Source organism: Lissotriton helveticus, chromosome 4_1 (genome assembly GCF_964261635.1).
Source record: "Lissotriton helveticus chromosome 4_1, aLisHel1.1, whole genome shotgun sequence".
Classification (NCBI taxonomy): domain Eukaryota; kingdom Metazoa; phylum Chordata; class Amphibia; order Caudata; family Salamandridae; genus Lissotriton; species Lissotriton helveticus.
In genome coordinates, this window is record NC_136063.1 from 179,687,474 (window position 1) to 179,710,219 (window position 22,746).

Here is a 22,746-nt window from a genome sequence, read left to right on the forward strand (position 1 = left end):
GTTAATACCATCAAACTCCTACTATGTGTCAGACGTATTTTATAAGCAATGTAGCTCTCAGATGTCTGTCTCCTATCTCCATCACTCCTTGCTTTCCTGCTCCTTTCTGTTTTTTCTCTTCATCACTGTTATGATATGTAGGGCCTGCAAAGAATTATTTGGTCTAAAAGCAAGTGGACTAATCGATGCTAACTATGTAAGCGATTTACTAATGTGTTCTTGTAAAAAAAATTAAGAAAACATGTTAAAATAAAAAAATACCATCAAACTCCGAATTTGCAGCACTAGAAAAAGGCAGCAGCTGCACGGAGTTTCAAGCTAGCCTGGCTGATATGGGGAGATACCCCAAAACCGGTCCCAGGATGCTTGTTTTCCGGTCCAGGGAGGACCTGGCCTGGCAGTTCGTGATGGACTGTTCCCTTGGGGAGCAGGGTCAAGGCTGATTTGCATATGGATGGGTCTAAACTGGAATGGCGTGGTGAGCAAAATAACGACGGATTATACTTATATCTGAGACTAGGGGTGAATGTTTGACAATGTTCAGCATTCCACAAAGAACAGCAAGATGGCAGTGAGGAATAACTAGTTGCACTACCCAAGCTATACACCAAAGTCACGGCAAATTCTTATTTGCATATGCTGCCCACCTGTTAGGTCCACTGCCAATGAACCATGAATATACAAGAATTAGGAGAATAGAGAGGCAACAGAAAGAAACAGGCGAAGAGTATACAAAGAAAATAAATATTATTCTTTCATAAGACAAGTGATAGTCCTTTAATGACATACACAGGTCATTTTTATTGCATCCTTGAAAATTCTCTTGATAAAAAGATGATCGAATAAAACAGCCAACACGTTTCGCCCAGGTTGTAGTGTACACTCTGATATGTGACACTAAACGAAGTAGAATTACGTTTCCGACCCGGTCCTCCATTAGACGCCCAGTTCTTCCCGTCAGGGCAGTGTTAGACAATCACACTACTCTTATTGAGTCGAATCGAGATACTCAGAAGACCTTGAAACTTTTGAAAAGATATATTGTGCCCATCACTGGTGTATTTTTCTATTCCTTGTCCAACACAAGGGTGTTTCCTTAGAAAGTATTGGATACTACTTCCTTCATGAAAAAGTTCAAAACATTGGGATCGACTTGTGAACTCAACGCTGCTACACTAGCGATTTCCTGTGCATTTGCCCTGAGGAAGCCCAACCTGGGTGAAACGCGTTGGCGGTTTTGTAGGATCATCTTTTATCAAGAGAATTTTCAAGGATGCAATAAAAATGACCTGTGTATATCATTGAAGGACTATCACTTGTCTTATGAAAGAAAATTTTTTTTTTTTTTGTATACTCTTCGCCTGTTCTTTCTGTTGCCTCTCTATTCTCCAATTTCTTGAATGTTCAGCATTCCGTCCATCATCTTTTTGTGTTGTATATCCTTATATTGTGCCCGAAAATATCAATACCATGGGGTTTGGTTGTTACTAAGTGTGATGCTGCATTTTTTTGATTTTCACACCACAGAATGAGGACTAACGTGGTAATACTGCATATTTTGTCCTCATGTGTGGTTTATAAACTCAGTTGGTGCAATGTTTTTGCCGGCACTAATTCCACTAGATTTTACGGGGTAAAAATGGTGAGGTGAATCACAGTAAAACTCAAAATACCAATTTGGTGCAAAGTGCCCACTGGTATTGAGGGCCAAAGCAGGTCATGTCATGAAACGGGTGTACAGTTACTGAATCCTACAAAGTTGGAAAGCTGGCCTCAGGGAAAAGACAGTCCTACATAATCTCTGCGTGATCTCTTTAGGTGTGAGGAGTGGAGTTAGCAGTCAGGATATCAAGATCTGAAGTAAAGTAGGAGTGGCATACTTCACCAGCAGAGATAAATGAGGCACAACACACGACGGATATCCCATTAACCATATAAGTACCTTAGATTATCCTACACTTGTAATAAGGTGAACGGGATAGCCACCAACTTTGTGACAGAGTAATCTGTCCTCTACACTAAATTAGGCCCATAGTATCACCAGCAGCAATTAATGCTTCGCCGTCAGAGAGAGAAGAGGTGTGACATGGAGGGTAGACTAAGCCACCCCACAAACACAGAACAGACAAATTATCACCAGCAGCAATGAATTCTTCACCATCGGAGAGAGGAGAGGTGTGACACACCTGGAGGGTAGACTAAGCAACCGCACATCACAGAACAGACATAGTATCACCAGCAGCAATGAGTGCTTCACCGTCGGAGAGAGGAGAGGTGTGACACATGAAGGCTAGACTAAGCCACCCCACATGCACAGAACAGACAGCAACAACAGCGGTGGTGCACGCTTCACCAGCAGATAGATAAAGGAAGAAGTGGAGCTCGTTAAGAGGTGGCATATAGAGCGAATCTTGTGGATTTATGGGAATTCCGATTGAGGAATGACAGATTCAGCCAGGATGGAAGCTCCAAAGGGCTAAGTTAGAATTCAGGCAGTCAGGATTGCTCTAAAAGGGCAGGTCAGAGTTCAGAGTCTTAGCAATGATAGGATTTCTAGCAGTGATCTTTGGTGAATTCTCTCTTCACACTAACAGTGATGGCAGCTGTAGAGGGACGAGTTGAGACATTAAAGGCCAGACAACGGTAGTTGCCTATTTTGAAGGGGCAGGTTCTAAAACCTGTTATGATGGCAGCTCTGAAAGAGGATCTTGGGTAGTAGTGGCAGCTCTGAATGTGCAGGTCCGAGAAGGTCAGAGACCAAAAGACAGGAAGTGATGTCAGCTTATGTAGCTATAATCAGTAATACCCAAACCTTCGTGACTCACGTTTGGCGCGTGTGCTTGTAGGCGGCATCCACCAGGTGCTTGGCTTCTTCAGCACACCTCAGAATGAAGGAAGTCTCCACCTCTTCATGCCCATCTACAAAGATGAAATTCAAATTAAAAACACAGTGGTGCCATTTTAAGAAGAGCCTACAGTCTGACACGTATCTGCAAGTGCTGCTGTGAAACTAACAGTACCTACCTGAATTCAGCCTGTGTAATGAAAAAACAAACAGCCTTTTAATTTGCCCAGTGCATCACGCTATATCCAGCAGAAAATACAATTTTCAATAATCTTTCTCACTGTCTCTGCACTGTCAATCCCTTTAGTACCCATGGGTCATCCACTACCAGACCCAATATGTCTCACCGTGCCACTGCCGGCCTCGAGGAGACATTAGCTCTACTCATTGTAACATTCATTGTAACTGACAGTCAGTGAGTCCCCTCCTGCCGGAAGTCACGGCTGCCTCTGGCCTCTACCCTCCCACGGTCACCTTTCCGCTCAGGAGCTCAGTCCGCACAGATCTCACCCGCGTCCAGCAGTCTAGAGCCCAGAGTGTCCTCGGCAGCTGTCTCACCCCCCGACACACAGGGCACTCTCCAAAGCGGGTGCACTAACTCGGGGGACAACCTGTAGACTATAGGGTAAAAATATGGCAGGGCCGACTCCACCTTTCATTCTGCACAGTTTCACCAGCATGTTTCAGGAACGAGCGCTCAGGGGCGAGTAGGGAAGAAGGACGGAGGCTGCAGGGCAAGGCCTTACCGTAGAAAGAAGATGCTGCTGTTTGCAAGAAGCCCAGTGCCAGCAGCAACCGGAGGGCAGCTCTCACGGGACCCATGGCTGAAAGACAACAAGAGACAGAGTTAGAGGCGACCTTCGCGACACCTCACCTACCCCCGGCAGCCTGGAAGAGTGGGGCGCTCGGTCCCCAACACCCCAAGCATCCCCGCCTCCACCTGACCCCAGTGCCTGGCAAGGCTCGCGCTGCAGGGGGCGCGGCTGCTTTCCAAGAAGGGTCGTGACCTCCCTGCCGTCACTTGTGCCCTGTGATGGGCGTTAAAGATGGTGAACAGGGCCTGGTTCCAACAAATGGGGGAAGCCTGACCCCCGGGGGTACACACAGGGTCACAGAAGAAAACGAGATTCAGTGCCAATCACAGGGCGAGATGATGTGCCAGCCTGGTACAACCCTGGCATAGGGCCAATGCGCCTTGTACCGGTGCTGCATACAGCGCTATGTGTGTGAGTGTGAAAGAGTGTGAGTGCGAGCGCGAACGAGAAAGAGAGAGAACGAGAAAGAGAGAAAATGTGACCCTCTTCCCTTTTTTCACTGCGTGATCTTTGGGATTTTGACTACTAGTGCTTCTGTAGCTTAAACACGTTTCTTATTCAGCAGTGCACCTGGCAACAGCTTGAGGGGACTATTGTAGTTTCTCAATATTGATTTATTGATTTTATTGAGCAGTGTGTGATATACAAATACAAACTCTTCAATAAGCACATTTCATCCCTAATGACATCTTCTGGTCTTTAGATCAGTAGACTTTATTTAAATGCATCATCACTAAACACCACCTACAGTTCAGATGACATACTAACCATAAGTGCAATTTAATTAGTGAACATTATAGTACTCAGTCGCAGCTAAACACATCTTGCAGTGAAACAGGTGAATAACGTGCTTTCACTTTCTTAAAGGGGAAAGATTAAAAAAATCAAAAAGTGGAAGCTGGAATAAACAGACTCTTTCTATATATTTATTGACCATTTTTGGAGTTAGTGGAACGTTATCCCGCAAAAGACTTTCTATAAGAGCTTTGCCTGGGGCATATTTTTCGTATCATTCCCCAGTTTCCTGTAAAATACCAGAAGAATGTTGGCCCCTACACGAGTCGGGGATCGTTCTGAACAGAGGAGATGTGGTAGAATTGGAGTAGAAAGTGGCTTGTGGTTCTAGGCTATGAAAAGTGTACTTGAACACTTTTGTTGGATTTCGAATTTTAAAATATCCTCCTGTCAAATATTTTCCGCTGTCTGGCAAACTTTCCTGACCATGACGATTTCTTTGGATTATATTTAATGTAATCAGTAAAATCCAAGGCATACGTGAACTACATAATTGTGATACTCTAGTTCCTGGGTTAGGAGCACAGTGCGCCCTTTCAGTTCCAATGGATTTCAAGGGCACCAGGTTATTTCCAGGTGTGTAGTGCTTATGAAAACAAACAGTACCCGCTTATATGAGCTACCTGCACACAGACTAGTAGTTTTGGATAACGGGGTGCAATAAGGAGCAGTGGTCCACCCCAAAAATGTCTAGGACCAAATGTGCCTATATCTAGATACCTCACTGAAATTGCTTAATCATCTTAAACTTTTTTAATTATCCATTGCTTTCGCTATCAATTTGCAACATTTCCTCATTTTAATTCTGGGGCAGAGTACCTGAAAGTTCATGTGAAAATGGCTAGAGTACCTATTTTACAAATTAGATTAATGCACGAGTTATTAAAAACAGTTATTATGTACTGTTTGAACAAGAATACCTTTTTGACTCATGGATTAAGTGGATATATTCATTTATTTACATTAGTAGTGCCCAGAAACTCTTGTTAGGTAACAGTTTCATACCTTGTGAATCGTGTATTCTTTAATTTATTCCGTGCTGATTCCACAAAAAGTTGCCCTGTTATTAGATTGTCCACAGGTGGTTATTTGTGTGAATTGAAGCTTTGTCTTAACTCTAGTAAATTTGTCATACAACTCTCACACAAGTAAGCAAGATGTGCTGGTTTGTCTATTCTGGTAATTACACACTCCCATATTTGAGGAATGATTATCATGAACCACATGCACAAAGGATCCCTGGGTTGTGTGCCCTGCTGAGGATGCACATTGGTGTTACAGATGGAACGGAAGGTCCATTCTAAAACACCAAATGCACACCCCTTCTTGGCGCAGGTGGGCATTAAAATGTGATTGCTTCCTTTGCATAGGTGCATGGTCCCTTACTTAAACAAGTTACTCTACCTAAGAGAATGCTCTAGATAGCTGAGGTGTGCATACTGGCAAAAATGCCATTGGTTCAAACTGGGTTTCTGCCACCCAGGGGGTATACATCCGGGATGGGTAAAGAGTCTCACAAAGACAAGTGCCCGAAGGAGGAAGGGGTGTGCACACACTCCGACTCCGAGAGTGCAGTAGGAGCTTTGTGGTGCAAGAAAGAAGTATGGTCGGGATCAGTTGTAGGCCGCCTTTGTACCCGGCAACTTGCCATTTGGCAGACCGTGCACAGTCCCCGTCAAATTAAGAAGGCCAAAGCGATTGGCCACCCCTTGCAGTCAAAAATAGCCCCAATGAGCCTAAGACAATCGTTAATCTCCTTTACTAGTACATCTTAAAGGGTTAAATCCACATCATGACGCTACCATTTTGGGTATTCAAACCTCAGGCTCAATATTGCCAGGTTTAAGGAGTCCGTTTCAGAAAATACAAAGCCATCATGAGTGTTTCCACACGTTTTCAAATTTGCATCTTATAGGATTCTATGTGAGAACTAGTCTTGGTGCCACGACACACATACTAGCAACGCATGAAATGGGATACAGAACTGCAGGGTAGTCCCCGACCCAGTGTATCTGCTTGAGAAGTGTCTGTACTCTCCCATTACACCCCTGACAAGGAGAGCCTTTGGACTCACTTTAAATTAAAGTAGTGCGGGTACTAGGTACCTGGCTATACTGTAACCTGCCTAGTTAAAAAAGAGAGCTTTAGACCTTCGGTTCATGTGCACTTCCGGTTAGCTGGTCTAGCCTAGGCCTCCCATACCCAAGACTGACGCTCCCAGGCCTAGACAGTGCACCCATAAATCAGATCTGGCCACAGCAAACAAATAGCTCTCTGGCAGCGAGATAGGGCTTGGAACCCCTAATAGCTTGCGGTGTACGTCGGGAGGTGGCCACTTACCAAGCTGCACTGAATTAGAACTACTGCCTGGGTTTTAGTATTGGTTTGCGAATTGTTTTAGAAGTCACTAGTAGGAACGGTTGTATCGTAGTGCGTTGTATCCCGGGCCAGGAGGCTGCTTGGCACGAAGAACGTAGATTAAATGTGAATCTCTTCACGCATTAAATAAAGTGTTCGATAGCGTTCTGCCTGTTTTTAGGCACTCTCAGTTCTGGGAATTGAAGCACGCAAGCAGAAGCCGCATGTGCGGATCTGGTAATCTAGAAGGGCACAATTTAAAATGCCACGTGCAGTGTCGGTGAATGGTCACTGAATAGAAGAAAAAAACACGTTAACAAAGGGTTAAACCGCTGTACTAGCGGGAAATACCGGTGCACAACCATGCCTGTGCGTATGCTGAAGAGTATAACCTATTAGATGAGGAATCCTATCCGGCTGGGATTTTACCACTGGTCAGTTTGCCCGCAGTGGGCCTGCTAGTTGCCAAGTCTCATCTCCTCGCAATGAAACTGAATGGTGCAGCCCCAACGCCACGAGGTCAGGGGTGAGTAAGTAGCTGCACAATTTTCGCACCCCGATATCAGACGCACATACTGCAGCAATTATCTGGGCCACATTCCTTCGCATTTGGTGTACTCACCTGTGGACGGCAGTCTGCAGACAGGGGACATTAACTTATGGGATGCTGCTCTCTCTCCTGGCTGTCCCCGTCTGTCTCCCTCTCAGTCCTCTAAATACCTGCCTCGACCTCCACTCAGAATCACGCGCACTTTTCTCCCCAATGAGCATGAACATCACTGCGAGGCAGCCAGCTGACCATCCCACCCGAAAAAAAAAGCGGCGCGCAGACGCAAAGGCAGTGACATCTGCGTGCTGCGCGCCGCGATCATGGTTGGTCAGGTGACAGTCTCAGGTCAGGTGGTGTAGGGGCGTGAGTGTAATTTAGATTACAGTGTCTGCCTGTAACAGCCTGTTGAAGGAACTGAAGGAGAGGTGTGGCGCAGCAGCCAGAGCCACTGGCACCGAACCGTGGGGCTAGCAGTTCGATCGCTGATGCCGGCAGCTTGCCATCATGTGACTTTGGGCAATAGGTCACTTCATCTCCCGGTCGGCCCCAGCGCCTGGGTACCCTTAGGGGTGATACGTCGCGCTTCACAAATATAGGATTTGGCTTTATATTATTTCGGTTTTACGTTCCTTTTCTCTGCCAGCAAGGAGGTTACATCTTCGTCCACTATTCAAAAAGGGCAACATCAAACATGTAATGGTGGGAGTTAGCTACATCTACCTGTGTCAGGATTTGAAGTTAATTAAGTTCTTGGACACAGCTCAGACCAGACAAGAGTAGTTTCTTAGATTAATTCCATAGGATCTGAATTTCCTCCTTACAAGAAAAAATAGATGTCAAGGGAGAGTCAGACAATACCTAAAAAAATTAGCATTGCCATATATGTAAATTCACCGAAATGCTAGTATTAGCAAAGTGACTTCACCCACCTTTTGACCTCAATTACACTACAGGAAGTGACATCATCAGACCTTTGACTCTGAGCCTCAGGAAATGATACCACATAACCTTGATGCTACTGACATAACAACAATGTATGTCACTAAAGCCTAATGTACAACTCAAAGAAAAAAATGCACTGATAAATCACAGCGTGATTCACAAAAAAAGAGATAAAAAAAATAATAGTGATCATGCCCATCGAGGGGCAATATTTTGAATATGAACTGTATCATTGGCTTGACTTACCCCTTAACATTAACAAGTTTTGATTCATGATCACTTATAAGTAATTATAAGACCTGCAAAGCATAGAGGTGGTTGGTTTTGTTCAAAACAACCGTAGGTATGACCTTGATACAGCCTTACCATTTTACCACACTCATGCAATGAAATAAATCATGAAAAGAACTGTATAGATATTTGAATACATAGAGGGACTGGACTTTGGGTTAGCTCTCTTGATCCAGTAGTCTGTTCCTGTTCAACAGGAGGAAGAGGTGTTGCGCTGCAGCTAGGGTGACTGACTCCGGAATCTGGGGATCACGGTTCGATCTCCAGCACCTGTGGCAGATTATCCCAGCACTGTGAGACTCTGGGCAATAGCTTGCTTAATCTTCCCGACAGCCCCTAGCACCTAGAGACACTTACAGGTGATTGTGCGCTTTACAAATGTCGAATATTATTTTTTATTCACATTTTGCCTAGACCCACTGTTAGACCTGACATCATTGGCGTGAGTCTCCCTTCCATTTTGACGGATTGCCTCCTCTGTTTTGACATATTTTTGCTGGTTGTATGTTTTGGGCCCTGTGCCACTGCTAATCAATGCCACAGTGCAAGTGCTGAAGATCCTATAGGGCTTTTTGGTCAGTTATAGCACTGGGTGCACTGCCTGTTTATGCGCACAAAAGTATAGTGTGCAAGGTTTCTCAGGTGCAAATCGGCGAGTGGAAAGGCCTTAGAACCACTCAGATTGAGTAGATGAACTACCAATTTCCTAACTGACCGGGTTGCCGATGCACTCAAAACACAGTATACAGATTGTTATGTAACAATACAACACATAGTATAGAACACAGAGTGACAGAAGTTTTTGACAGAAACTCCAGTGGAAGGGTAAATCGTGGAGTCTTTTAATGGAGTATACAGCCAGCCGACACGTGTTTCATCGCACTCGCGAATCCTCAGGGCTAGATGGCTGTTTCAAAATCAGAAGGTCGCGCAGCTGGTGATAATTCCGACCCAGCCGGGCCCTTGACCGTTGGTGCGCAATCAAGCTTGAGATAACAGGGTGGGATCCCCAGTTCAATGTTTCGTAAAGCTAGTTCTTTGGTGCCCGGAGATCACAGCGTTTTCGTTTCAGATAGTTGAAAACGTAGGACAAAGTATTGTTTGGTCCAAACAGGAACACAGCCCGGAGAGAGGACGCGCTACACGCCGCTCCCGCGTTAATACAGCCTGGAGTTTCCCGCCACTTTTTCAAGTCGTACTCGACATGAACGCATAGCAGTACCTTAATAGAACAATACTTTGTCCTACGTTTTCAACTATCTGAAACGAAAACGCTGTGATCTCCGGGCACCACAGAACTAGCTTTACGAAACATTGAACTGGGGATCCCACCCTGTTATCTCAAGCTTGATTGCGCACCAACGGTCAAGAGCCCGGCTGGGTCGGAATTATCACCAGCTGCGCGACCTTCTGATTTTGAAACAGCCATCTAGCCCTGAGGATTCGCGAGTGCGATGAAACACGTGTCGGCTGGCTGTATACTCCATTAAAAGACTCCACGATTTACCCTTCCACTGGAGTTTCTGTCAAAAACTTCTGTCACTCTGTGTTCTATACTATGTGTTGTATTGTTACATAACAATCTGTATACTGTGTTTTGAGTGCATCGGCAACCCGGTCACAGTGCAAGTGCTCCCTATGTTAAATTGAGATACTAATTGGTTATTCCATGATTGGGTTCTTTGATCTACTGTCAGCCCCTAGTACAGTGCACCATGTGTGCCAAGGGCTTGTAGAGCAAATGCTGCTAGTGGGCTTGCAGCACTGGTTGTGCCACCCACAGAAGCAGCTTGTAAAGTGTGTCTCAGGCCTGCCATTGCAAGGCCTGTGTGTAGTCTGTGACTACCATGTCCACTTGGCCAAGTGCACCCACTGGCCAGTCCCTAAACCTTCCCTTTGCTTCATATTAGACACCCCTATGGTAGGCCCAAGGGCAGGGTGCATTGTAAGTTTAAGGTAGGACATGCTCTGATGTGTGTAGCATGTTCTAGTAGTGAATTACAGCCATTTTCGTTTTTCACTATTGAAGGCTACCTGTTCTCATAGATTAGGATGGGCAGTGAAGATTGTTACATCCCTACAATCCTAACTGACTCAGGGAACATGGTAGAAATTCGAGTTTAGTATGCCTGAACTCAGAATAATAAAATACATCTTTTAGTGAAGTTTATTTTAATATTCTGTGTTTGCAAATACCACTTTTAGAAAGTAGGTATTTGCTTGCCTAACCATTTGAGCCCGCCTCTGCTGACTTGTGTATTACTTGTCTGGGTTTGTGTGTGACAGGGCTGGGGAAATTCCAGGAGAAAGTCTGGGACAGCCCAGTAGTGAATAGGGAGATTTACCTCCAGATGGGAGGGGGAGAGTGCACCTGGGACCTGAATAGGGCTGGGCCTTCCCTCCACAATGCTGGCTCAACCCCCTGTGGCTTGTCTGATGTCTCTGCCCTGCACAGTGAAAGGAGAAGGGGAATCCTGTCAACAGAGTACTCCAAAGCTGCATCTTCCCTCCCCTGTGCTGGCTCCACCTCCTGTGGGGCGTCTGATGTTTCTGCTCTGCACAGCGAAAGGAAGAGAAGAGTCATGTAAACACAGTGCTCAGGAACTGGTTTAAACTAGGCAGAGGCCTCTCTGCCTTCAGAGAAAAAAAGATTTTTTGGTATAAATATTGGGACCCAGTCCCACAGACTTTAGATCACTTCTGGAACAAGAAACCTTAATGCCAAGGAGAAGAACCAAGGAAGCTGCAGAAGTTTGGACTGCCCCTCTGCCAGTGTGTTGTTTGCTGGGTTGGATTGCAGTGGTTGCTTCATTGCCAAGGGAAAGGAGAAGGAACTTTGTAAGGACTTTCATCTACAGAATATTCTCCAAGGGCTTGAACTGTGCTTGCTCAGTCTCAGGGCCAAAAGACTTCACCCCCAGCTCCCTCCTGAATTTCCTTGCTGGGAATTCTGAATTCAGTCACTTGCGTGCCGCAGGGAGCCGGAAGCGCGATGCATCGAGAGAAGCGTGTCGTTGCCACAGCTAAAATCATTGCAACGCCGGAGAAGCGAGAGTTTGTCGCATCTCCCTGGAAGAGTGTGTTCATCGAAGCTGTCTGCTGTCGCATCACCGGAGAAGCGCGACGCATCGAGAGAGCTGTCATCACATCACCGGAGAAGTGCATCACAGGGCCTGTCATGGCTCCAAAGTACAGAGTCGTCGCAAGGCTGCCAGGGCGTCATCGCATCGTCATCGCATCGCCGCATCAAGGGCGCCATCTTCACGCATTGCAACTGGATCATCGCATCATCATCGCATCGCATCAAGGTGCCATCTTGCGCACCGCAACAGGTCGAGAATCTACGCTTCACCTCCGCACCGGTAAGGCTCACGACGATTCCCCTACTCTGCGCAAGCATTGAGGAAGGACGCAACCGTTCCCCCAGGTCACGGAACGGACTCATCTCCCCTTCTGCGAGCCTTTTTGTTTACTTTGCTTGCCGCATCAAAGAAATTTGTTAAGAACTTTGTTGCATTCACCATGAACTTGAATTAAGAGACTTTTATCATCTTTTAATAACCTTTAGTATAGTATTGTGGATTTTTGTCGTTTGTGGTCTTGTGTTTAAGTCTATATAAATGTAAATGTAGTATACTTGTAAAGCGGACACCTGCCCCAGCAACGGGGCGTCCCGGCGCTGTATAACTCTGGGGAACCCGTCCTGGCTTTCCCTGTGGGATGGTCCCTTGCTGGGAGTCCCCAAGGTGGAGCCAGGCATCCCCGGAATTGGTGGGGCCGTTGTGGAGATTAGGCAAGCTAATGCCCAGAGTTGCCGAGTGGAACCCCTGATTAGAGTAAGCACCGAAGCGAGAATTATCGAGTCCGCTGACCAAGGTCCACGACCCTGCCGCGTCGGGAATTGAACCCTGGTCCCAGGCTGACTTCTGCTCTCAGGCCTGCCGCCTCTAACCAGTGAGCCACACTACTCCATATAAAGAATACCTATTTTTATAAAACCTGTGTTGTGTCCATCTGTAGTGTTATCACTGTATTACTGTGTATATTCACAAATGCTTAACACACTGCCTCTGAGATAAGCCTGTCTGCTCGTGCCAATGTACCAAGGGGGTGAGCAGGGGTTATTAAAGGAGAGTAATCCCCTTGTCCTGACTTAGAAGTAAGGGTCCCTATTTGGAAAAAGGTGATAAACATTGCCAACTAGAGACCCCCAGATCTAACACCCACTGAAGAGCATACCGCATGGTGTTCCTGAACAAAGAGCAGGCGTTTCATATTTCTTTTGTTTATGGTGTGCCTGTGCCCCTCCTTGTTTTTGGAGTGACGGGCCTGCACCCTGCTCCATCCTACAACAGTGACTGTGTGCGTGGGTTCCCGGGAAGGAGTCACAGCCACGTATTCTGTCTCTGCATCAGTACACCTCATATGCCCTTGGAGGCACACCAGTGGTGCTCTGAAATAAGGCATACAGCGTTAGTATGGTATATACTTGACCCTACTCAAAAGTGATCGTCCATTAAGAGATAGGGACTGTGGGATCCTTGTTGCCATACATAAAACTATAAAGATATAAAAAGACAGGGCTGTGGAATCAATGTTGCCCACTATAGAACTGTCAACCTTCTCGGAGGTGGGGCACCATCTTCCCTCAGGTGTTTTGATGCAGCAATGCCTGTTTTGCCATGTAAATATGCAGAGGTGGGTATAGACCCCTAGACAAATGGTTGGCACTCTCTACCGTAAATGTTCCAGCAACTGTGTTCTCCTTAGTAACTGTGTTATGTATACGTGTCCCAAGACTTGTGCAAATCTGTCATTGGTGGGAAAATCCAAGAGCTGGTTCAAGAACATGACCTTACCCTGAAGCAGGGACATTTAAATAAAGTATATCAATGAATAACTGGATCACTTATAGAGAATCATTTGACAATATAAATATCAACAAATTGAACTAATTTTAGGGCATCTCTAATGTAAAATGCATTGCTTGATGGAAATGCCAGCTGGAGAACAGCACACTTACTGCATCCCATGTTACCTTCACCTTCATCGACTCTAATTCATGTATTGGAATTTGAAAGGCTCCTTTAAGGTACCACAGCTATTTTCTGAGGGGAAAAAGCATATTTGCTACACATCCCTTTTTTGATCTGTTGAAGGGTGAGGCAGATGCCAGGTCAGTGTGGTAACTGGCAGCTGACTGAATGGCTTTTGAGAGAAGCAGAGGAGATGCCAGGATCATGTCAGTTTCATGTGAATCTCTTTCACAAATAGCACTATGCTAAGTCATTCCCAAGCTCTGTCAGTTCCATCTGGACAAAAAATCCCAAATAGCTTGGCTATAAGAGGATGGCTTCTGCACTGTGCTACTATATTAGTGCACACAATCTAAGAAGATGTTCACAGGACTCCCAAAAATATCTGCTTCTGCTGCCTCACAGACACTGTAGCTGTGGAATGAATAAAATACTTGGAGACTGATGTGTAAATGGGCTGAAAAGTGCTGCAACCTAAAGGTATCAACTCTGGACATGATGAGTGCTGGCAGTGGATGGGGCCTGATTCACAGACTTTTTAACACATCTGTTTCTCTTAGGCCCTTAATGGTAGTTTGCAGGAATTTGGTGCATACATTTGGGGGATAAAGGAAGAGGCGGGCATATCTCAGCACCTAATTTACTATTCAGAGTGTTTTTCCCAGAACAGGGAATGGTGCTTTCTCCCAATTCTGAGACACATCAGCTGACATGTCCAGCCTTTTTGGAGCAGGTCGAAAATGTCAGCAGGTGGAGTTGTAGAGTGGTGGTAAGGACACTCTTTGGTGAGCTTTGTAAGGTCCCCTAGTGTAATGTTCTGCACAATGGAAGGGCAGGACACGCAGCCCAGTGCGTTGCCACTGGTCCTGGACTGTCCTATTTCTGAGGGGCTCGTGGTAGGTTGGTCGGAGAAGGGATATGGAACCTGCTGCCTGGGAACTTAGTGGCCTATATATGGTAGCGCGTCATCATTATTACATTAGGTAAAGTGGTCCATGTCTGACGCAGGACTCTCATAAAGATTTATGAAGCCACAGAAAGCCCCCCTGCATGGCTTTGAGTGGCCTCATAAATCACGAGCAGGGAGAGGCAGCGCAAATTGCTCCGGCACCTCACTCTGCGTTTGGTAGGCATTCCATAGGCGTTGGGTTTTTGTTACATATAACACAAGTGCAACAGGAGTGTTGTTGCACTTGTCTTCTAATGCAATGGCACTTGTGCGTGCCTCCTGTTTGTGCGTAGTCTACCTTGTATAATGTAGCTGTGTAACCAAGAAGCACGTAGTTTAAATTTTGCGCGCTTGCTTCATGTTACATGTGCAATATTCTGATACATGGATAGCGTGTTTTAGACCGTTACGGGGATATATATATATATATATATATGTACAAAAACCTTCAAAAAAGAAGAGTCTGAGGCCGCTTGGGGGGAACAACGGAGAACCTTTAATGCAGCAGAAGCGGTCGGGCGTATGCATTTCGGCCGTGTATGGCCTCCTCAGCGCCCAGCATGTCAACAGGAAACGCCTCTCACAGTTCTGCCCCACCTATTGTAGTAAGTGCAAAGTCCAGCTCCTCCCCCCAGCCATGATCAATGTCACCTGCTGAGGTAAACCAAGTGGGTAGGAACTGCAAATCCCAGCATGCAGTGTTCTGCTGGGTTTGTCGTGTCTTGGCGGGGAATGGCAGGGCTGAAAGAAAGCGCTGAAACCGATGTCCCACGTAGCCTGCCACAAGAAAAGGGCTCCTCGCGCCCCCCAAAGACGCACAACCAACTAGTCCAGGTTCCTTGATTCACGGGGACCCGTGCGACAGTGCGCCAGGCCCGGGGTAGAGTGCAGTGACTCAGCCACCGTGTTTCTTCCTCCCAGATGTGCTGGTGGGCTTGATCCAATCCGAAGCCTCGGAGACAGGGTCAGATGCGCCGGAGCACATCGCAGCCAGTGGGAATCAAGCCAGCAAACGTGCGGCGGCCCCAGAAGCACTAAACTGGCAAATTAGTGCGGAAATATGTACAAAAACCTTCAAAAAAGAAGAGTCTGAGGCCGCTTGGGGGGAACAACGGAGAACCTTTAATGCAGCAGAAGCGGGCGGGCGTATGCATTTCGGCCGTGTATGGCCTCCTCAGCGCCCAGCATGTCAACAGGAAACGCCTCTCACAGTTCTGCCCCACCTATTGTAGTAAGTGCAAAGTCCAGCTCCTCCCCCCAGCCATGATCAATGTCACCTGCTGAGGTAAACCAAGTGGGTAGGAACTGCAAATCCCAGCATGCAGTGTTCTGCTGGGTTTGTCGTGTCTTGGCGGAGAATGGCAGGGCTGAAAGAAAGCGCTGAAACCGATGTCCCACGTAGCCTGCCACAAGAAAAGGGCTCCTCGCGCCCCCCAAAGACGCACAACCAACTAGTCCAGGTTCCTTGATTCACGGGGACCCGTGCGACAGTGCGCCAGGCCCGGGGTAGAGTGCAGTGACTCAGCCACCGTGTTTCTTCCTCCCAGATGCGCTGGTGGGCTTGATCCAATCCGAAGCCTCGGAGACAGGGTCAGATGCGCTGGAGCACATCGCAGCCAGTGGGAATCAAGCCAGCAAACGTGCGGCGGCCCCAGAAGCACTAATGGCAAATTAGTGCGGAAATATGTACAAAAACCTTCAAAAAAGAAGAGTCTGAGGCCACTTGGGGGGAACAACGGAGAACCTTTAATGCAGCAGAAGCGGGCGGGCGTATGCATTTCGGCCGTGTATGGCCTCCTCAGCGCCCAGCATGTCAACAGGAAACGCCTCTCACAGTTCTGCCCCACCTATTGTAGTAAGTGCAAAGTCCAGCTCCTCCCCCCAGCCATGATCAATGTCACCTGCTGAGGTAAACCAAGTGGGTAGGAACTGCAAATCCCAGCATGCAGTGTTCTGCTGGGTTTGTCGTGTCTTGGCGGGGAATGGCAGGGCTGAAAGAAAGCGCTGAAACCGATGTCCCACGTAGCCTGCCACAAGAAAAGGGTTCCTCGCGCCCCCCAAAGACGCACAACCAACTAGTCCAGGTTCCTTGATTCACGGGGACCCGTGCGACAGTGCGCCAGGCCCGGGGTAGAGTGCAGTGACTCAGCCACCGTGTTTCTTCCTCCCAGATGCGCTGGTGGGCTTGATCCAATCCGAAGCCTCGGAGACAGGGTCAGATGCGCCGGAGCACATCGCAGCCAGTGGGAATCAAGCCAGCAAACGTGCGGCGGCCCCAGAAGCACTAAACTGGCAAATTAGTGCGGAAATATGTACAAAAACCTTCAAAAAAGAAGAGTCTGAGGCCGCTTGGGGGGAACAACGGAGAACCTTTAATGCAGCAGAAGCGGGCGGGCGTATGCATTTCGGCCGTGTATGGCCTCCTCAGCGCCCAGCATGTCAACAGGAAACGCCTCTCACAGTTCTGCCCCACCTATTGTAGTAAGTGCAAAGTCCAGCTCCTCCCCCCAGCCATGATCAATGTCACCTGCTGAGGTTAACCAAGTGGGTAGGAACTGCAAATCCCAGCATGCAGTGTTCTGCTGGGTTTGTCGTGTCTTGGCGGGGAATGGCAGGGCTGAAAGAAAGCGCTGAAACCGATGTCCCACGTAGCCTGCCACAAGAAAAGGGCTCCTCGCGCCCCCCAAAGACGCACAACCAACTAGTCCAGGTTCCTTGATTCACGGGGACCCGTGCGACAGTGCGCCAGGCCCGGGGTAGAGTGCAGTGACTCAGCCACCGTGTTTCTTCCTCCCAGATGCGCTGGTGGGCTTGATCCAATCCGAAGCCTCGGAGACAGGGTCAGATGCGCCGGAGCACATCGCAGCCAGTGGGAATCAAGCCAGCAAACGTGCGGCGGCCCCAGAAGCACTAAACTGGCAAATTAGTGCGGAAATATGTACAAAAACCTTCAAAAAAGAAGAGTCTGAGGCCGCTAGGGGGGAACAACGGAGAACCTTTAATGCAGCAGAAGCGGGCGGGCGTATGCATTTCGGCCGTGTATGGCCTCCTCAGCGCCCAGCATGTCAACAGGAAACGCCTCTCACAGTTCTGCCCCACCTATTGTAGTAAGTGCAAAGTCCAGCTCCTCCCCCCAGCCATGATCAATGTCACCTGCTGAGGTAAACCAAGTGGGTAGGAACTGCAAATCCCAGCATGCAGTGTTCTGCTGGGTTTGTCGTGTCTTGGCGGGGAATGGCAGGGCTGAAAGAAAGCGCTGAAACCGATGTCCCACGTAGCCTGCCACAAGAAAAGGGCTCCTCGCGCCCCCCAAAGACGCACAACCAACTAGTCCAGGTTCCTTGATTCACGGGGACCCGTGCGACAGTGCGCCAGGCCCGGGGTAGAGTGCAGTGACTCAGCCACCGTGTTTCTTCCTCCCAGATGCGCTGGTGGGCTTGATCCAATCCGAAGCCTCGGAGACAGGGTCAGATGCGCCGGAGCACATCGCAGCCAGTGGGAATCAAGCCAGCAATCGTGCGGCGGCCCCAGAAGCACTAAACTGGCAAATTAGTGCGGAAATATGTACAAAAACCTTCAAAAAAGAAGAGTCTGAGGCCGCTTGGGGGGAACAACGGAGAACCTTTAATGCAGCAGAAGCGGGCGGGCGTATGCATTTCGGCCGTGTATGGCCTCCTCAGCGCCCAGCATGTCAACAGGAAACGCCTCTCACAGTTCTGCCCCACCTATTGTAGTAAGTGCAAAGTCCAGCTCCTCCCCCCAGCCATGATCAATGTCACCTGCTGAGGTAAACCAAGTGGGTAGGAACTGCAAATCCCAGCATGCAGTGTTCTGCTGGGTTTGTCGTGTCTTGGCGGGGAATGGCAGGGCTGAAAGAAAGCGCTGAAACCGATGTCCCACGTAGCCTGCCACAAGAAAAGGGTTCCTCGCGCCCCCCAAAGACGCACAACCAACTAGTCCAGGTTCCTTGATTCACGGGGACCCGTGCGACAGTGCGCCAGGCCCGGGGTAGAGTGCAGTGACTCAGCCACCGTGTTTCTTCCTCCCAGATGCGCTGGTGGGCTTGATCCAATCCGAAGCCTCGGAGACAGGGTCAGATGCGCCGGAGCACATCGCAGCCAGTGGGAATCAAGCCAGCAAACGTGCGGCGGCCCCAGAAGCACTAAACTGGCAAATTAGTGCGGAAATATGTACAAAAACCTTCAAAAAAGAAGAGTCTGAGGCCGCTTGGGGGGAACAACGGAGAACCTTTAATGCAGCAGAAGCGGGCGGGCGTATGCATTTCGGCCGTGTATGGCCTCCTCAGCGCCCAGCATGTCAACAGGAAACGCCTCTCACAGTTCTGCCCCACCTATTGTAGTAAGTGCAAAGTCCAGCTCCTCCCCCCAGCCATGATCAATGTCACCTGCTGAGGTAAACCAAGTGGGTAGGAACTGCAAATCCCAGCATGCAGTGTTCTGCTGGGTTTGTCGTGTCTTGGCGGGGAATGGCAGGGCTGAAAGAAAGCGCTGAAACCGATGTCCCACGTAGCCTGCCACAAGAAAAGGGCTCCTCGCGCCCCCCAAAGACGCACAACCAACTAGTCCAGGTTCCTTGATTCACGGGGACCCGTGCGACAGTGCGCCAGGCCCGGGGTAGAGTGCAGTGACTCAGCCACCGTGTTTCTTCCTCCCAGATGCGCTGGTGGGCTTGATCCAATCCGAAGCCTCGGAGACAGGGTCAGATGCGCCGGAGCACATCGCAGCCAGTGGGAATCAAGCCAGCAAACGTGCGGCGGCCCCAGAAGCACTAAACTGGCAAATTAGTGCGGAAATATGTACAAAAACCTTCAAAAAAGAAGAGTCTGAGGCCGCTTGGGGGGAACAACGGAGAACCTTTAATGCAGCAGAAGCGGGCGGGCGTATGCATTTCGGCCGTGTATGGCCTCCTCAGCGCCCAGCATGTCAACAGGAAACGCCTCTCACAGTTCTGCCCCACCTATTGTAGTAAGTGCAAAGTCCAGCTCCTCCCCCCAGCCATGATCAATGTCACCTGCTGAGGTAAACCAAGTGGGTAGGAACTGCAAATCCCAGCATGCAGTGTTCTGCTGGGTTTGTCGTGTCTTGGCGGGGAATGGCAGGGCTGAAAGAAAGCGCTGAAACCGATGTCCCACGTAGCCTGCCACAAGAAAAGGGCTCCTCGCGCCCCCCAAAGACGCACAACCAACTAGTCCAGGTTCCTTGATTCACGGGGACCCGTGCGACAGTGCGCCAGGCCCGGGGTAGAGTGCAGTGACTCAGCCACCGTGTTTCTTCCTCCCAGATGCGCTGGTGGGCTTGATCCAATCCGAAGCCTCGGAGACAGGGTCAGATGCGCCGGAGCACATCGCAGCCAGTGGGAATCAAGCCAGCAAACGTGCGGCGACCCCAGAAGCACTAAACTGGCAAATTAGTGCGGAAATATGTACAAAAACCTTCAAAAAAGAAGAGTCTGAGGCCGCTTGGGGGGAACAACGGAGAACCTTTAATGCAGCAGAAGCGGGCGGGCGTATGCATTTCGGCCGTGTATGGCCTCCTCAGCGCCCAGCATGTCAACAGGAAACGCCTCTCACAGTTCTGCCCCACCTATTGTAGTAAGTGCAAAGTCCAGCTCCTCCCCCCAGCCATGATCAATGTCACCTGCTGAGGTAAACCAAGTGGGTAGGAACTGCAAATCCCAGCATGCAGTGTTCTGCTGGGTTTGTCGTGTCTTGGCGGGGAATGGCAGGGCTGAAAGAAAGCGCTGAAACCGATGTCCCACGTAGCCTGCCACAAGAAAAGGGCTCCTCGCGCCCCCCAAAGACGCACAACCAACTAGTCCAGGTTCCTTGATTCACGGGGACCCGTGCGACAGTGCGCCAGGCCCGGGGTAGAGTGCAGTGACTCAGCCACCGTGTTTCTTCCTCCCAGATGCGCTGGTGGGCTTGATCCAATCCGAAGCCTCGGAGACAGGGTCAGATGCGCCGGAGCACATCGCAGCCAGTGGGAATCAAGCCAGCAAACGTGCGGCGGCCCCAGAAGCACTATATACATAAAACAACAAAGTGCCCGATGCTTTAAGAGGCACACGACAGTTCCGCGCCCTTCGGGCTTCCAATTATAACATGCCTTCCTGCTCCTCTGTGTTAACTTTGCCGACGCGTTTCATGGAAAACCACCCCCTTCTTCATGGGCAATTTGCGGACGATATATATATATATATATATATATATATATATTACCTACTGGCGGTCGCCAGTAGGTATATATAGTTAGGATTTTTTCTCTATGGGTTTTTTGAAAATTCTATGTCTAATAACTTTGGCGTTTGTGGACGGAATTGGCTGAAATTTTCAGGAAAATGGCACATTTTGTTTCTGAGCAGCCCCTGAAAATTTTGGGGGGGTTCGTCAAGGGGGGGCCGAGAAAAAAGGGGGGTCCCAAAACGCGTTTTTCCCATGTTAATTTCCATAGGGCGGTTGGCCTCACTTTTAGCCCGAACGGCTGAATGGATTTGAACGAAACTTGGCAAAATTGTAGGGACTGGTAGCCCGATGTGCCTTTTGTAGGTCTCAATATATGTGCTCCAGTGGATTTTGAGAAATTAACGTTTAAAAAAAGATATATATCTGTAACAGCGGACCGGGCAGCGCTCTGGTTCGCGGACTTTTCGCGCAACGGAGCTTTGTGAAGCGAAGCTGATTGGTTCTCCGGCGTCTGTCAACATTCCAAACAGTCCGTAGCGGCCGCCATCTTGTCTCTCGGTAGGATCGAGAGACAAGAGGAGGTCAAAACAAAGGGGGAAATAACTATAAGGGGGCATAGTAGATCCTCGCTGACCCCCTAGGTTTGATGTGGAGGTTTTAACAGGGCCCCGCGGGGCAAAAAAAAATAATAATAATAATAATCGAACGGCTGAATGGATTTGCACGAAACTTGGCAAAATATTAGGGACTGGTAGCCCGATGTGCCTTTGCTAGGTCTCAATATATGTGCTCCAGTGGATTTTGAGAAATTAACGTTCAAAAAAAGATATATATCTGTAACAGCGCTCCGCTTCGCGTAACGGAGGTTTGCGAAGCTGATTGGTCATTCTGTCACTGGGCTATAGTTGGGCTACATCTGGCTGATATTTGGGCTACATTTGTTTTTTTGTGTGTCTGGCGGCCATCTTTGGGCTACATTGGGCTACATTGGGCTTCATTGGGCTACATTCGGCTAATTAGCAAATAGCTCATCGCAAACTAGGAATGGTAAAGAATCGCTATTTATTCCTTAAAGTTCGCTATTTAGGAAATGCAAAAAACTTTGATGATACATATGGCGGTTCATCTCTAACAAGATAAGAAGCATAGGGATACATTTATGATGACTGGCGCATCACCAGGGATGTGTTAGTCATTCTGTGCTGCTGTTCCGTCACCTATGGTGTGCTGCATTTACAATGCGGCGCATCATGGGGCAAAAACAGCACAGATGCGTGATGTATCTGTGCCGTAAAGGTGGCGTATTGCTGGAGTTGTATCGCAAGTGTGATGAAGCTCCAGCAAGGGTCGGGGGTGCCCCTGTCGCAGGGTTTCTGTTCTCACACAGAACTGTGGACAGAGGATTGGAACCTCGGCGAATGCATTGCTGGAGTTGTATCGCAAGTGTGATGAAGCTCCAGCAAGGGTCGGGGGTGCCCCTGTCGCAGGGTTTCTGTTCTCACACAGAACTGTGGACAGAGGATTGGAACCTCGGCGAATTAGGGTGTCCCAAAACTCACGTTAGTAATCAAAAACTCCTTAGCAAGCTAGGTACAGTGTCACATTGGATATAACAAACTCTCAATGTTTAGACAATCCAGAATATGAACTTATAGTACCTCAGGATACGTGGAACTCATGAACAGTCGGTCGTTATAGATTTCTTAGAAACCAGAACATGGAGTTAAGAAGAACAGATGTGTATTTGAAATGTTTATTTACTAATGCCGTCTTCTCAGGCGTAGTACCTTAGATAATAAAAGTACACATATTATCAGTAGCAAAATTACCAGCATAGTTACTAGTACATAAAAAGTTAATGGTGATAGTATGTTAACATGCTGTAAATGAATAAGAGTTAGCAACACTTATAAGCAGCCGCGGGCCGTGGAGGGAGTTACGGTGAGGCAGGGAGGCGGGGAGG

At 48.3% G+C, this 22,746-nt stretch overlaps 1 protein-coding gene across 1 annotated transcript in view; it reads right to left on the reverse strand.

Annotated features, from left to right (window-relative positions):
* LOC144828474 (eosinophil peroxidase-like) overlaps positions 1–7,622 on the reverse strand; it is a 45,612-nt gene extending 37,990 nt beyond the window's left edge. The window contains exons 1-3 of the mRNA XM_078686663.1: positions 7,436–7,622; positions 3,592–3,669; positions 2,826–2,919 (exon numbers count right to left, since the gene is read on the reverse strand). Of these exons, the coding sequence (XP_078542789.1) occupies positions 2,826–2,919; positions 3,592–3,669; positions 7,436–7,466 (203 nt within the window). The 5' untranslated portion in view covers positions 7,467–7,622. The remainder of the gene's footprint in view (positions 1–2,825; positions 2,920–3,591; positions 3,670–7,435) is intronic.
* Between the last annotated feature and the right edge of the window lie 15,124 nt (positions 7,623–22,746).